Below are 12,783 nucleotides of genomic sequence, written 5' to 3'. Positions count from 1 at the left end.
TAGCTGTAGGTTTTAATGCCAAACATCTCTCTCTCTCAGCAGCTGGTATGTTTGCTGGCTATGCTGGGCTCTTTACTGGTCTTAAACCATGAAAGATTTTGCAGACACATAGCACTGTGACATGTGACAGCTCTTACCCAGTTCTCTTGTGAATGTGATGTGAATTTCATGTAAGAAAATACAACAAACCCAGTCAAGCTGTTCTGTCCTTGTCAGTATATTGATTTAAGTGAAACTCCCAGATTGATTTAAAACTCCCAAAGGACAGTTTCATGGTTCCAAAGAGACTCTTAGGACCAAAGTTAAAGAACTGGGAAGAAAGAAAAAATAATGGGAGAGTGTGAAACTTAAGATTCCAATAACAATCTTTTCCAGCCCTGCTGCAGGGTTTCTCTGTTAAATTTGATCTATTAATTATATCTAATATTGTCTTCCATAGCCTTGAATTTGCATTGGATTATGATGCACATATATTCTAGTTCTGGCCCATAGACCAAAAATAAAATACAGAATAAGGGACAAAAGACTTTCTCATTTAAATAACTACTAAAACCCATACTTATTTAAAAAACAGGCATGGCATATGTATATATCAAATTATACACCAAATTGTCTATCTGGGTGTAGATAGACAATGTGTCTATCTACAAAACAACCAGTGCAAAATAACCAGTCTGGTGATAGTGGGTTTTTTAATCCTTCTAATGAGAAATAAGGGGCATAGCTGCATAAAGCACTGTAAAAGGTTTCCTTGCAAATTATACCAGCTGAAGAGAGTCCCAGCTCATGCATAGCTGATTACATGCCATTCCTAAAACAAAATGAGGAGAAGAAGTGGACAAAAGGACATGCTATGATTGGGATGTTTGCAAAACCAAAAGGCCTGGCAATTTAATTTCAGTCCTCTGGGCTTGCTTGCACAGCCAAACAGAAGCTGCCTGAGACTACATTTGGGAGAAATAACTTGGAAAAAGCTATGAAGTTCTGCAATGACTTCCCAGAAAGAAGAGTGGGGATAAACCCCCCTAAGAAAAACCCATATACTGAATAAATTTACAGGATACATTGCCTACACCCTGAGCTCCCATCCAGACTTCTGCTCCTTTATCACCAGAGTCACATTTTATGTCCAGGGTACTTTAAATGAGAGGGCTGTTGTGTAAGGTACTATGCAGTTTCCTCCTTTTGTCAGAAGTTCCCAGTCTATCGCAGTTTTACCACAGTCTTTTCAGGGATGGGCACAACTTTGTTCTCCCAGGAGATTTTGACAGGACATATATCTAAGGCACAGTCCCCAAGTCCATCCTGGTTCTTGCCAAAGGACTGCTGGAGAACTTCACTTTATTACTCCTCCTCTTGTTTTACAGCTCTCAAGATGCTGAATCACAAAATGTTTTTCTGCTTGGGGGCACTGCAGTAGCACCAGGCAGCTTTGTTTAATGAATCTTAATACTTAAGCACAATGACAGAAAGATAGAGTCACATCAGAGGGGAGCTTTGCAGTTATCTACCACAATCTCTGCTTCCCGACTGAGGGGAAGCAAAGGCAGCACTACAGAAATCCTGGGGAAAGCTAGTATCTATCTTGGCATAAACCACAGGAATAAGGACACCACTCGTAATTTAATTTCTTGCTTGACTGGATCACTTATTACATTTCCTTGTATTTTGGTACTTGTATACATTATTCATATCCAGTTAAGATGCTGCAAAAGTGCATCAACTCATTAGTGAGTGATACAAACAATTGTGTTCCCATGTAGGGATAAGCAAGTGTTGCTTATCTGCTTAGCACCACACTCACACGTTGTTTTGGTTACAATTGTCTCTGTGAGAGAAATAAGGAAGAAAACTTCACCTTTAAAGAGTGTCAGATACATAAATAGGTGTTGAAGGTTACATCCAGTTAAGCACCTAAACCCCTGGATAGTTCTTTATATTTCATATAGAAATCAGATTCCAACTCTCATAAGCACACCCTTATTGAAAAAAAACAATCAATCACACCCATGTTGTGTGTGAGTGTTGCTCTGAAATGTAAAATTGAAATGGAAAATTTTTAAGAGAAGAATGCAATTTACCTCCTTTCTATTCTCAAAGTGTGATGTTTCAGCCTATGCCACTGGTGCTCACCTCACCTCAGCAGAAACTAAGAGAGAGCTGTGACATTGCACAAACATGTGATAATTCATGTAAAAATACTTGCTAGAATAAACATGCAGGCTGTTCTGCAAGCATTTATTCTGCAGGGGTCTCTGAGCCGCCTTGTGATTTCATACATCATTGAGCTAGTTTAGGGGTGAAAAAATTTGGGTACTGAAGGGTATCATGTGGATCCCTGATATTCTTTATAAATAAGAACAAGACTGTAAAACAGCAGAAGTATTATACACATCTATATACAGTTAATACTGGAGTTTGTTTTTTCCTCAAGTTAAGACATCTGAAAAATACTTTTGATTCATCCCAGCAATTCAGTGCAAAGTTACTAATGGAAAATGCAGAACTACTGCTTATTTATTTAATCCTTTTCCTTGCTTAGGGGCACATAAGAGGCACATAGGAGCCCAAGAAGGGGAAAAAATTTGCATGTCTTCTCTTTCACTGATGTGAAAGACATTTTGCATTCTGGCTTGTCCACCGAGTTTATCCCTTCTTGTGATGCGCTCACCCCTTTATTCAGGGATGCCTCACAAAGCAAAACACCACAAGAAAAACTGCAGATATTATGATCACATGCCAAAAAAGCATCTGATTTTTAGCCAGACTCTGTAATTCACAAATGAATCCTATCCCCAGAGAGAGAAGGTAGTCTGTCTCTGTTAAGGGAATGTAGGTGAGTATGGTTCTACACCCTCTTAGAAATAAAATCTGCACATTCAGACATGTTCATTTACAAATACCTCCAAATGGATATTATGGATATGGCAAAGCAAGGACTAACTTCTGGTGCACTACTCAGTCCAAAATCTGGATGTAGTCTTTGCTAAATATCTATCCCTCAGACATGTGTAATGGGCAACTTGCTTTCTTATATTTTTGTTCTTGGGGTTTTAAGAGTTCGTAAAGGGAAGAGTGACAAATTTAAAAATCTCTTTCTTGGCTTTCTGCTTGACTTCTTTTTTGCTTTGTTTTTGGTTTTGTTTTTGTTTTTGTTTTTTTTTTTTAGCTAGTATGGAGTGATGCTTTTTTTTGCTTGTCTTCTGTTTTTCCTCTGTCCCAAACACACTGAAAACTATTCACACCCAGAGCAGAGATCTGAGCACATTGCCCTCTCTTCTGTGTGTTCTTACCTCTGTGCTTCAAGGACTCTGAATGTTATTGTCATTCCTTGTCAGATCTCTTTTAGGGTTTTCAGACCAAGATATAGCTGTGGAACAGACTCCACCACACAGAAGAAATAGACTGTCAAAGAGTCAGTAATAAACATGGCCAGCATGAGAAGCTAGGTTCTCTCCTGTGCCAAAGGACTCTAAGAAACCACCTTCAGTGTGGGTTGAAAATATATTGTATCAATATAACATCTGCCTCCACACTAAAGTTGTTAAGAGACTATTTAATTTTGAAATAACAAGTCAACTAATTCTTCAGAGCATATATGTGCTCTGGCATTCAGCCTCCCACACCTGAGAAGCACAGGTTAAAAGTTATTATCACTGTAAACAGCAAACAATTGTGCAGGCTGAAAGCAATCACACAATTTGTCACTTTCAAGCCCACTTGACAACTAAAACCAGGTTTCTTGTTAGCTCATTATAGATAATTTACCATTTCTAGCTTACTGCTTCAGTTTATCTCTTCTTAAGCTGTTTCCCCTTCTCTGCTCTCTCTGGTTTTACTTTTGTGGTGTGCAGGATGTGGCTTTCTTCCACCCTATAAAACTATCCTTACAAAGAGGAAAAAAGAAAAGAAAATGAATTACTGTCTGCTGGATTCCTCGAGCCAGATTTCAAGGTCAGATAGACACTAATGTCAGCACCAGGGAAACTGTGCCTGATGCCCATGGTTTGGGGAACAAGGGTGAGAGTTGTCCCCTTCAGCAGCAAATTATTAGTTTAGCACAGCTGTGCTGCAGCACCACAGCCAGAGATGTCAAAGCTGATCATAAACTCTATCAAAACAAGTGCCCCTTGATCTGATTATAGCAACTCCTTGCTAGTAAATTGTTTGCTGGTGTTTACAATTTCAGTCTGATCAGCCCCAGAGAATCCCAGGTTCAGTTTAAATAACTATCTACAAGCCACCTTCTAGTTAGTAGATCCTCCTTCTCTTGACCCAACACTATTCATCTTTCCTCATCCTTGGTGCATTAAAGCCAGAATCTTCACACTTACTTAGAGTTCTTGTTAGTCTTCCCCTCTACTTGAATGGATTTTATTTTAATGTTATCTTCTGGCCATTTATTTTCCTGGCACAACCCAAATATGGTTCCATTCAGCCTGTTTTGGCTGGCTTGCAAGCCCTGCCTTCCCAGAGAAAGGATTGTCTGGAAATTGGGTCTTATTTCACATTTCTCATATTTTTTGCATCTCAAAGCCCCCAGACAAGTTGAATAACCAGACAGCCAACACACCCAGGAAAAAAACAATCAAACCAAAGAAAGCAAATCCCACAGTCTGTGGAAACCCCTACAGAGGGATTATCTACCTCGGGCAGGCTGACAGAGACTGGCAGGGAGCTACACCTGAAAGTGCAGCCAGGGCAGCACAGCCCCGTGCAGACGGTGCCCGGCGAGCAGATGAGGGTGCGGGTGGCACCAGCCCCGCTGAGCCGCGGGCTCCCGTGCCCAGCTGGCAGCTTCCTTTGTGGGCTCAGCAGGGACTGCGTGGGTGGGCAGTCACAGCTCGTGTGCCTGGGCGCTACAGGCTCTGGTGGAGCACAAAGTGTGGCCCCAGGCATCTCTGTGCTCCCCAGCCAGGGAGCAGTCCTTCCTCCTTTGCTTTCCCATATCCTCTGAAACATAAGGCTGTATACATTTCTTAATCCTTAGTGTTATATAAGTTATCTCAAAAATCTCTCCTGCCACCATCCCAGACAACCAAGAGATTTTCATGCAGCTACTTTGGGCTATCATAGCCTGTAAATCCACAAATGCTTTAAGCTGCCCTAAGCCAGAACTGACACTCAAAGCCTTCCTTTATCCTATGCCATCACTTTGCCAATGCAGGGACAAGAATCTGGACAGCCATGCTGTGAAATCAAATTGGGAAATAAGAGAGGATTTTTTTCTCCTTTCTTTTTCTGGCGTGATTGTGACCTAGATTAGTTGTCCCTGTCATTCCCTGCCAGATGATTGAATAATTGCACCAAGGGTTGTGCTGACACAGAGGAGAAGGTGGAGCAGCAGAAGGGAAAACTGGGGAGGGCCAGAGCACCCCCCCAGCACACAGCTGGCTCCTGCTGCCCTGGGGTGACCTGAAGTACACACAGCCTATGCTCCATCTTCACTATCCAGCTCAGTGCCAGGCCTTTCTGAGCATCCTTCTGAGATTATGTTCTCCTTGGTGATCTTGACCCTTCTGTCCTTTTCAGCAGATGCTCACACCTCAACAGAAAGCATGTGCTATGAAATCCCTCCTGCTTCTCAGTCCTCTGTGGGTGATAATTACCCATATACCTCACTCTGCTGGGTGAGGGTGAATAACCCTATAAACTTGTACTGCTCTTTGCTCCACAGCTCTTCATTTCTCTCCAAAACTTGTCGCTATGCCATTGATTAGCATAATTAATTTTAAACCCAGAGCAATTATTTCCAGACATCACTTAGACTGGAATTCAGGCCCTGTGTTTAAAAAATTAAATTGTACCAAGAATCTCTCCATCTTCCCAACTTCTATTGGCTTAGAAATCTTTTATCAGGTCCTAGGTCATACGAAAGGCATTGAAAATTCAGCTTCTCATCCTACAGGAAAAGGACCTGACCTTGCTTCTTTTTTTGTAGATATCTTTTAATCCAGCCATGACAACTTTACATGAAACCTGATCTTTCAAAGAAACAAACATCTGAAGAGGAACATGCTTCTTCCTAGGAAGATGCTAGAACTGGAGAAGCATGAGGCTCTGGGATGAGAGTTTAGTTGAACACTTCAGTGGTCTGGTTCATCACGTGAGGTTTGCTTACCTTCTCAGTCACCTTGCACACTGCTGGAGCACTGAGGAGGTGAAATGCAGGCCAGAAAGTTTCTGGTGTTGCTGAGATATTCCTTGGGAGTGCAGAGGGCAGCCAGTCTGAGTGTTGGAGCAGGAACCACTCTTGAATGTGAGGTAGTGTGCCAAGAGTTTATGGTACAAGGTTTCCCCTTTCCTGTACTAAAGCTAGGGGTTATATATAAGTTCTTAAAAACGAGTTTATTCAGGGCTATCACTCAACTTCCCTTGAATATCTTCCCCACTTTACTTTTTTTCCTGATGTTGCTGATGGTCAGTTGTTTCAAATGCGATTGTGCAAATTCTGGTGATATGCTATTCTGTACTTTTTTCACATGGGGAATGAGAAAGATTTTTTACAGCTTGAAGTACACCAAGGGAGGGGGATCTCTGACCACAACTTCAAATGATAAGTAGCACAGTGTACTGCATCTCAGTTTTCTTGGGCACCAGATAGATTCATTCTGTTTCGAGAGTCTGATTGAACAGAGGGGATAATTCCAGAGCAGAAGATGAATGTTTCTAGTTTCACAGCTGCACAGATATAAAACATTGCAGATAGGAATTTACACTTCCTATAGACCTGACGCAGCTGTTTGCCTCGTGGGATGATTCATTTACACTTAAGAGGAAAAATGGTGGCAAGACTGACTCTTCCCTCTGATGCTTTATATTCCTCACTGCAGATTTCAACAGGCTTGTTACCTACCCTGTTCTGAATGACTAGCCAGAAGCATTTTTCTGCTTCAAAGAACATAAAGTAAAGCAATTAAGCCACTTCTTTCAGGGACCCTCTGCACTGCCACCCTGCTTCCTCTGCCAGACTCCCTTTTATTGCACCCAGGGGTTCCTTATAAAGCAACTCAGACACTTTCATGATGGTATGCCAGCTCCTTGTTCAAATGCACAGAAGATCCATCCTGCCTCTGGGCTCAGGATACAGAAAACTACTCAGCAGAAATTACCCTTGAGAAGATTGCCCCCAAAATGACTCATTAATCCTCATATTGTAAAGATGGGTAGAGTATCTAATGTTTTATAACCAGAGAAATGTATAAGTGCTGTTACTGGCTGCAAGGCTAGGAGAAAGAAGCAGGGATACATTGCCATCATTAAAAATAAAAGAAAAAAAAATAAAGGTATATAGATGTGGGCATTAATTCTGACTCACAGCTCTGTAATATTAGCACACACTACTAGGAAGATAAAAGAAAGCCTACAAGGATATTTCTTATTCAATGCATCAAAAGTGTTTATTAATATTTACACACTTGACATTGATTTTATAATTGGAAAATAATTAACTAAAATATTATCAACACATGTACTACATTTCCCATTTTATAAATATAAATTTCACTGTAAATTCAAATTCTACTGAAGCATGAACCCTGAGATTTAGGTGATTTCTGCTAGGTATATGCTGTGCATCACCGTGTGGGGATCACCCTTGACCTTGATCAAAAGTCAGACCACTGCTTTGATGGAGCTTGGCAGCATTTTGACAACAACAATGCAAACCAATTTCCAGAATGCAAACCTGGCCAGGCATCTGGGGGTTGCAAACTCTATTAGATGCAATGTCTGTGTCTGATTTTAGCTGAGCAGCACAACTGCAATCCCAGTAAGAGAGAAGTTTGCTGTATTTTGAACATATTTTGAGGCATTTTGAACTGCTTGAAGAAGCAGGCTTCTTTCTTCCTTTCACTTTAGGAGGATTTCATAAAAAGACCAACAAATGCCCAAAGCTTGGAGAGCAAACTGCTCTGAGCTCACTACAGGGATATAGATGAGTAAGAAGAAGCACAAAGAGGGTGCAGCTAAGTAACCCATAAGTGACAGCAAATGGCAGCAGCTGAGGAATGATGGCTGCCAAAGCCTGTTGGCTCAGAGGGATCCAAGTTCCAAGCCATGTTCTGAAACAAAACCTTTTCCATGGTCCTAGCAGGGCTGTCTGTGGCTGTGTGCCCTCCATTGAGTGCATAGCAAAACGTGTGTGAAGCACATTTAGCTCTGGGTTTTTCTCTCAGATAATCAACTGTGTGTCACTACTTGTTTTGTAAAATCAGCTCCTGTGACTGAACAAAAAGCACAGGAAGTAGAAAGCTCTTATTCTCTCAATTGATTAAGAAAAATGGAAGACTGTAGAAATGCTGAATATTCTGTCCAATCAGAAGCCTAATAATCCCTGCGACTTTAATAGGGTGGAGGAGAGAGCATGCTAGATATGTTCCTAGTCATGATCACATTTAAATTTCCAAATCTCAGTGATTCCATTACAACCTGGTAAGGAATTAAATTTTTCTAGAGGCTTCAAAGTAATCAGGTTGGCAAAATTGCTCAGCAGAATGTCTTATTTGTGTTTTATTCATAATAGTTCAGAAGTCATCTCAAGGCATCTACTGCTCCCAAATGGGTATGCATGTGTTCTGTGTACATCATGCTGTGCTCCTGTGCTTTCCTACATGGTGAGAGGAATGGCTTGTTGGGCTCATGTGCTGAGTACGTATTACATGCACACACCATCCATGAATCTGTCATTTGGAGGTACACAGAAGTCTGGTCTGGCAAGCATGCACTATGACTGTTTGATGGGGAGAAATGCTGAATTTCTATTTGCATTTTCTTTGCAATACAATGATTTTTGGTTTGTTTGGTTTTTTTTTTTCAGAAATTCAGTGATACATTTCAGTTGCAAAAATACCTGAGATTTTTGTCAAAGCACGTGCTTGTGTGTATATTATTTTTATTGATACTGGGGAAGACAAATGAGAATTTGCATCTGCTTGACAGGGCAAGGAAGAAAAAAAAATTAAATAGAAATCATCCTATATTAACAGCCCAAACTGCAATCTGCAATTCTGTATTGAATTACCATTTCAGATAGAGTGCTTAGGAGACTATTCATTTTGTGTCTACCTCAATAAACCCAATGCTTCCTTTAAAAAAAAAGAAGCACAGCAGTGAAATCACATATAATGAAAGCTAGTGACTATTCAGCCAGAATTCCAAAGTAAAAGAAACATTTAGAAAAACATATTAGGGAAGAGAGACAGAGGAAAAAGCAGCAGCTGAGTATATATTAAAAACTCCACCAACAAAAACGTCTGGTAATTCTTTTGTAAATAAGATGTGAGGGGCAGATGCTCCTTTTTTCATCATTTCATCCTAAGTTGAGAATACCAGGGGAGAAGTTCCTCTGACAGCTAGATGCACAGCAGCCCTTGCCATCTGGTATGTAAAGTGCATCAAGGCTCAGCACAGGAAGCAGAATGAACATCATGGAAATCTGTTTTAACCAGTATTGTGCTGGAGCCAAGGAGATAGCTATGTGGAAGTTGAGGTGACAAGAGGATGAAAGATGGGAAATCCCAGAGACATAGGTCAGGGACAGGCACCTATTGAGTGGTATAGCCACCATGTGTGCACATGTGTATAGCCACTCACTGGGTATGTTTTTCTTTTCAATCTTCAGGAAGAGGCAGCCAGAATTCTCGCCCACCAGCCAGTGTCCGTCGGCACATGTGCAGCTTTGAAAAATCCCTGCAGTGAATGTGTAAGAGAAGCTGCATGACAAAGAGTGGTTTTACCCCTTGCTTTCTTTTTCTCATTGGTTTATCATGTCTAATGATGGGACAAATGTGGTGCATGCCATTAAATATGGGAAATTTGCTTATGTCCCTTTGTTTCACACAATACTTTAAACATTGTCCAGATGTGATGAAGAGGACATTAAATGATTTTTTTGAACCTTTTACATTTATTTCTAAATGCCTACAACTTTGCAAATATGTCCTCTTTCTTGTACTAATTTTATCTTCTTTTTTCCATTCAGCCAACATTTTTCTCCTTTTTGTAGTTTTGCATAGAGATGACATTATCCTGTGTGCTTTACATGGCAAGACACCTCTGCTGTGCACAGCTCTTGCTAACCCATTCTTGTTAACAAACTGAGGCTGCAGACCCAGCTGAGGGAGCACAGAAAACATTTATTTTGGTGGGATTTGCAGAAAACAGGGAAATCACAAAAAGGCACATGTAAATAAAACCAGCAGGATTTTGTATAGAAACAAACAGCATCTCAAAATAACAGCAGTGAATCTTTTTTCTGTTGTAATTTCTGAAAGATGTTCAGATTCTGCATTCAGCAAACAATAGCGAAGTTCTGCTCTTCAGAAGCAAGAAGTGCAAATACTGCCCTCTCTGAGCAAACACAAACACGGTGCAGAAAACAAGCAAGCTGTTGCAAAAACAGAAAGACTTCACCTCATTTCTCCCAGATCTATGCTCTTTTCCATCTGATAAGCAGCAGATGTGTAACAGTCTTGCTCCCTGCCCCAGGGAAGATTGTGCAGTGACTCGGTGGAAGGATGCTTGTGATCCACTGACACAGCATTTTGGGCAGTGCTCCCCGCTGCAACCAGAGATGCTGTTGCACTGCTCTGAGTATGTGTATGTCTCTGAGAGTCTATGCAATCTGTGGGCATGTAGCAACGATGTTAATTCAATCCAACCTGCCTCTCTGATTTGCAGATCAGAAGAAATCCACAAATGCATCATACATTTGGAGCAGTTGTGATGGCTTTTATGGGGCTTGTGCAGCAACCAGATTTGGCGCCCTGAAAAGCAAACTGTACATAGGCAGTGTAAGGAGCAGCACAAACTATTTGTTTCTATCTTCTAGTCAGAACAATATGCCTCTTTTTTTCTGAACTGGAACAAGTGCTGCAGATTCTCAGGGTACAGATCACCAATTGTCTGTCTGGAAATTCAAATGGGAGTCCAACGCAGGCATACCATTAGGACGTAAAAGCAATTGCAACAACAGATTCTATTCAAAAAAGCATGAACACAAGCTGTGAAACTCATGAGCATAGGGAAAGCTGAACCTCCTGCTTTTTGCATGACCACTTTGCTTGGATATTTTTTTTTCAGTTTTGAAAAAATATCCTTATCTGCTCCTGAGAAACACCTCTGGTGGGACTACAACCTGTCAATGGGTCTGCAAATGCTTGTGGTAGCTGCCCAGATAAGAACACCTTCAAGAAGCAGGGGAGTTTTTCAGATCTGCTGAGCATGAAGCTTGCTATTTTGGCTTTTCTGCCTGCCTCTGCCCCTCAGGCTTCCCCCTCCCTCCAGCCAGGACTGATGTGTTCAGAGGCCTGGCAGGGCTGCACTATGGCTCAAGGAAGGGCACATCCTCCATCTGCAGTCTGAGCTCCATGTGGCCACACAGCCCAGTCTGAACAGTAGACAATTGTCCATCATATCACCAGCTGCCCATCACCACCACCTGGTCTCAAGCCTCAGTCTCATCCACCAGAACTCCAGCAATTTGTAAGTCCAGAATTTCCTTAGGAGGCCCTGCTTCATCACCCCAACATGCTGGAAATCAACACATGTGCTATGGTTTCCCTTAGCTCCCACCTACAAGCAAGTAGATGTAAACTCTTGAAACTGTCCTGTGTTTTGATGCATATAATACTTAGCATCATTTTTTTCACCAATCTTCATCTTCATTCTCTGTGCAATGTTGTAGATGGTTAGAAATGCAGAATCATCAAAATATAGAATCATAACATTTTATTATCATATTAAACCCAGAAGTATTAGCTTGGAGTTTCAGGGCTTTTTTCTTTTGAAGCTGCACATTTGTTACCATGGAAACTTTCAGATACACCCAAAAACCCACAGGCTTTACAGGCTGCTTTATCTACTGCAGCATATTAGGGAGAGCTGTACACTACATACAGGAGGCCTCATGACTAAGCTTCCTGTGGCAACTTGGCTAAGTTTGTCACAGGGTCAAGCACTCAAAATGCTGGCATGTTAAGGCAATTATGATGGCTCTTTAAGCCCCGTTTAAACTGTTGGGAATTTATTTTATTCTCAAGTATACCAGAGAGTTTGACAAGTTATTGTGGAAGAATGACATCATTGACCACTACCCCTGCAAGGGTTGCACACTTTTTGACAGGAAATATCCAGGGAAACAGGTTTTTCTGTTCATAAGGAATTGCTCCTTTTCTGATATAGCTATAGACTAGGAAATATTCTGGCCATGCAGTATAATTTGGCCCTTTTTTAGCTTCATTTAGAGCTCTCAGTTGGGCATCTCTATGCCATGTGAAATACTTTTCAGCCTTGGTGTTACTGCCTTCAAGATGCTTGAAAAAATCCAGAATATATTCACATATTTTAGTTTTATCTCATGCACTCTGTCTTATGTCCCCAGTGTTTTATTATTGCTGTTCACTATACAGCTTTCAGCTTGTCAATATCTTTTTGATAAAAAACATTGTGGCCCAAATAATTTTCCATCAGAACCACAGAGGATTACAGAAAGCAAGGAAAAACCTCCAACTGTCCTAATTACTATTAAACTGCATTCATAGGAAAGATCTGCTGATCTCTGCACCATGGTGTGGTGCTTTTCAGTGGGGAATACAGAATTCATGGGCAATTTTTGTGGTTTTATTCTATTCAAGTTCATTAATTAGTATTTCTTATTCAACAGCAACTCCATGGCATTTCTTTTGATGTAATATTTTTTGAAGGTTGTTGATCTTCACAGCCTCCCAGTCCTACAGATTATTTTGCCTTAGTTGCACCCACCTACACTTTTTGTAAATGAAC

The 12,783-nt window shown here is 41.0% G+C and overlaps 1 protein-coding gene across 5 annotated transcripts in view; it reads left to right on the top strand.

Moving 5' to 3' along the window:
• Nucleotides 1-12,783, top strand: part of GRM1 (glutamate metabotropic receptor 1) — a 184,008-nt gene that overhangs the window by 160,003 nt on the left and 11,222 nt on the right. For 2 of the 5 annotated variants that reach the window (XM_066546834.1, XM_066546835.1), the window contains exon 9: nt 9,623-9,703. The exons of 2 other annotated variants lie outside the window; for them this stretch is intronic. In XM_066546834.1, coding sequence (XP_066402931.1) covers nt 9,623-9,683 — 61 coding nt within the window. In that variant the 3' untranslated portion in view covers nt 9,684-9,703. Of the gene's footprint in view, nt 1-8,524; nt 8,564-9,622; nt 9,704-12,783 lie in introns of all 5 variants that reach the window. One more of the 5 variants, XM_066546833.1, reaches the window with a different exon arrangement.

This window comes from Molothrus aeneus, chromosome 3, assembly GCF_037042795.1.
Source record: "Molothrus aeneus isolate 106 chromosome 3, BPBGC_Maene_1.0, whole genome shotgun sequence".
Classification (NCBI taxonomy): Eukaryota; Metazoa; Chordata; class Aves; order Passeriformes; family Icteridae; genus Molothrus; species Molothrus aeneus.
The sequence above is the reverse complement of the archived record's forward strand: the minus strand, read 5'-3'. Positions and strand labels throughout refer to the sequence as shown.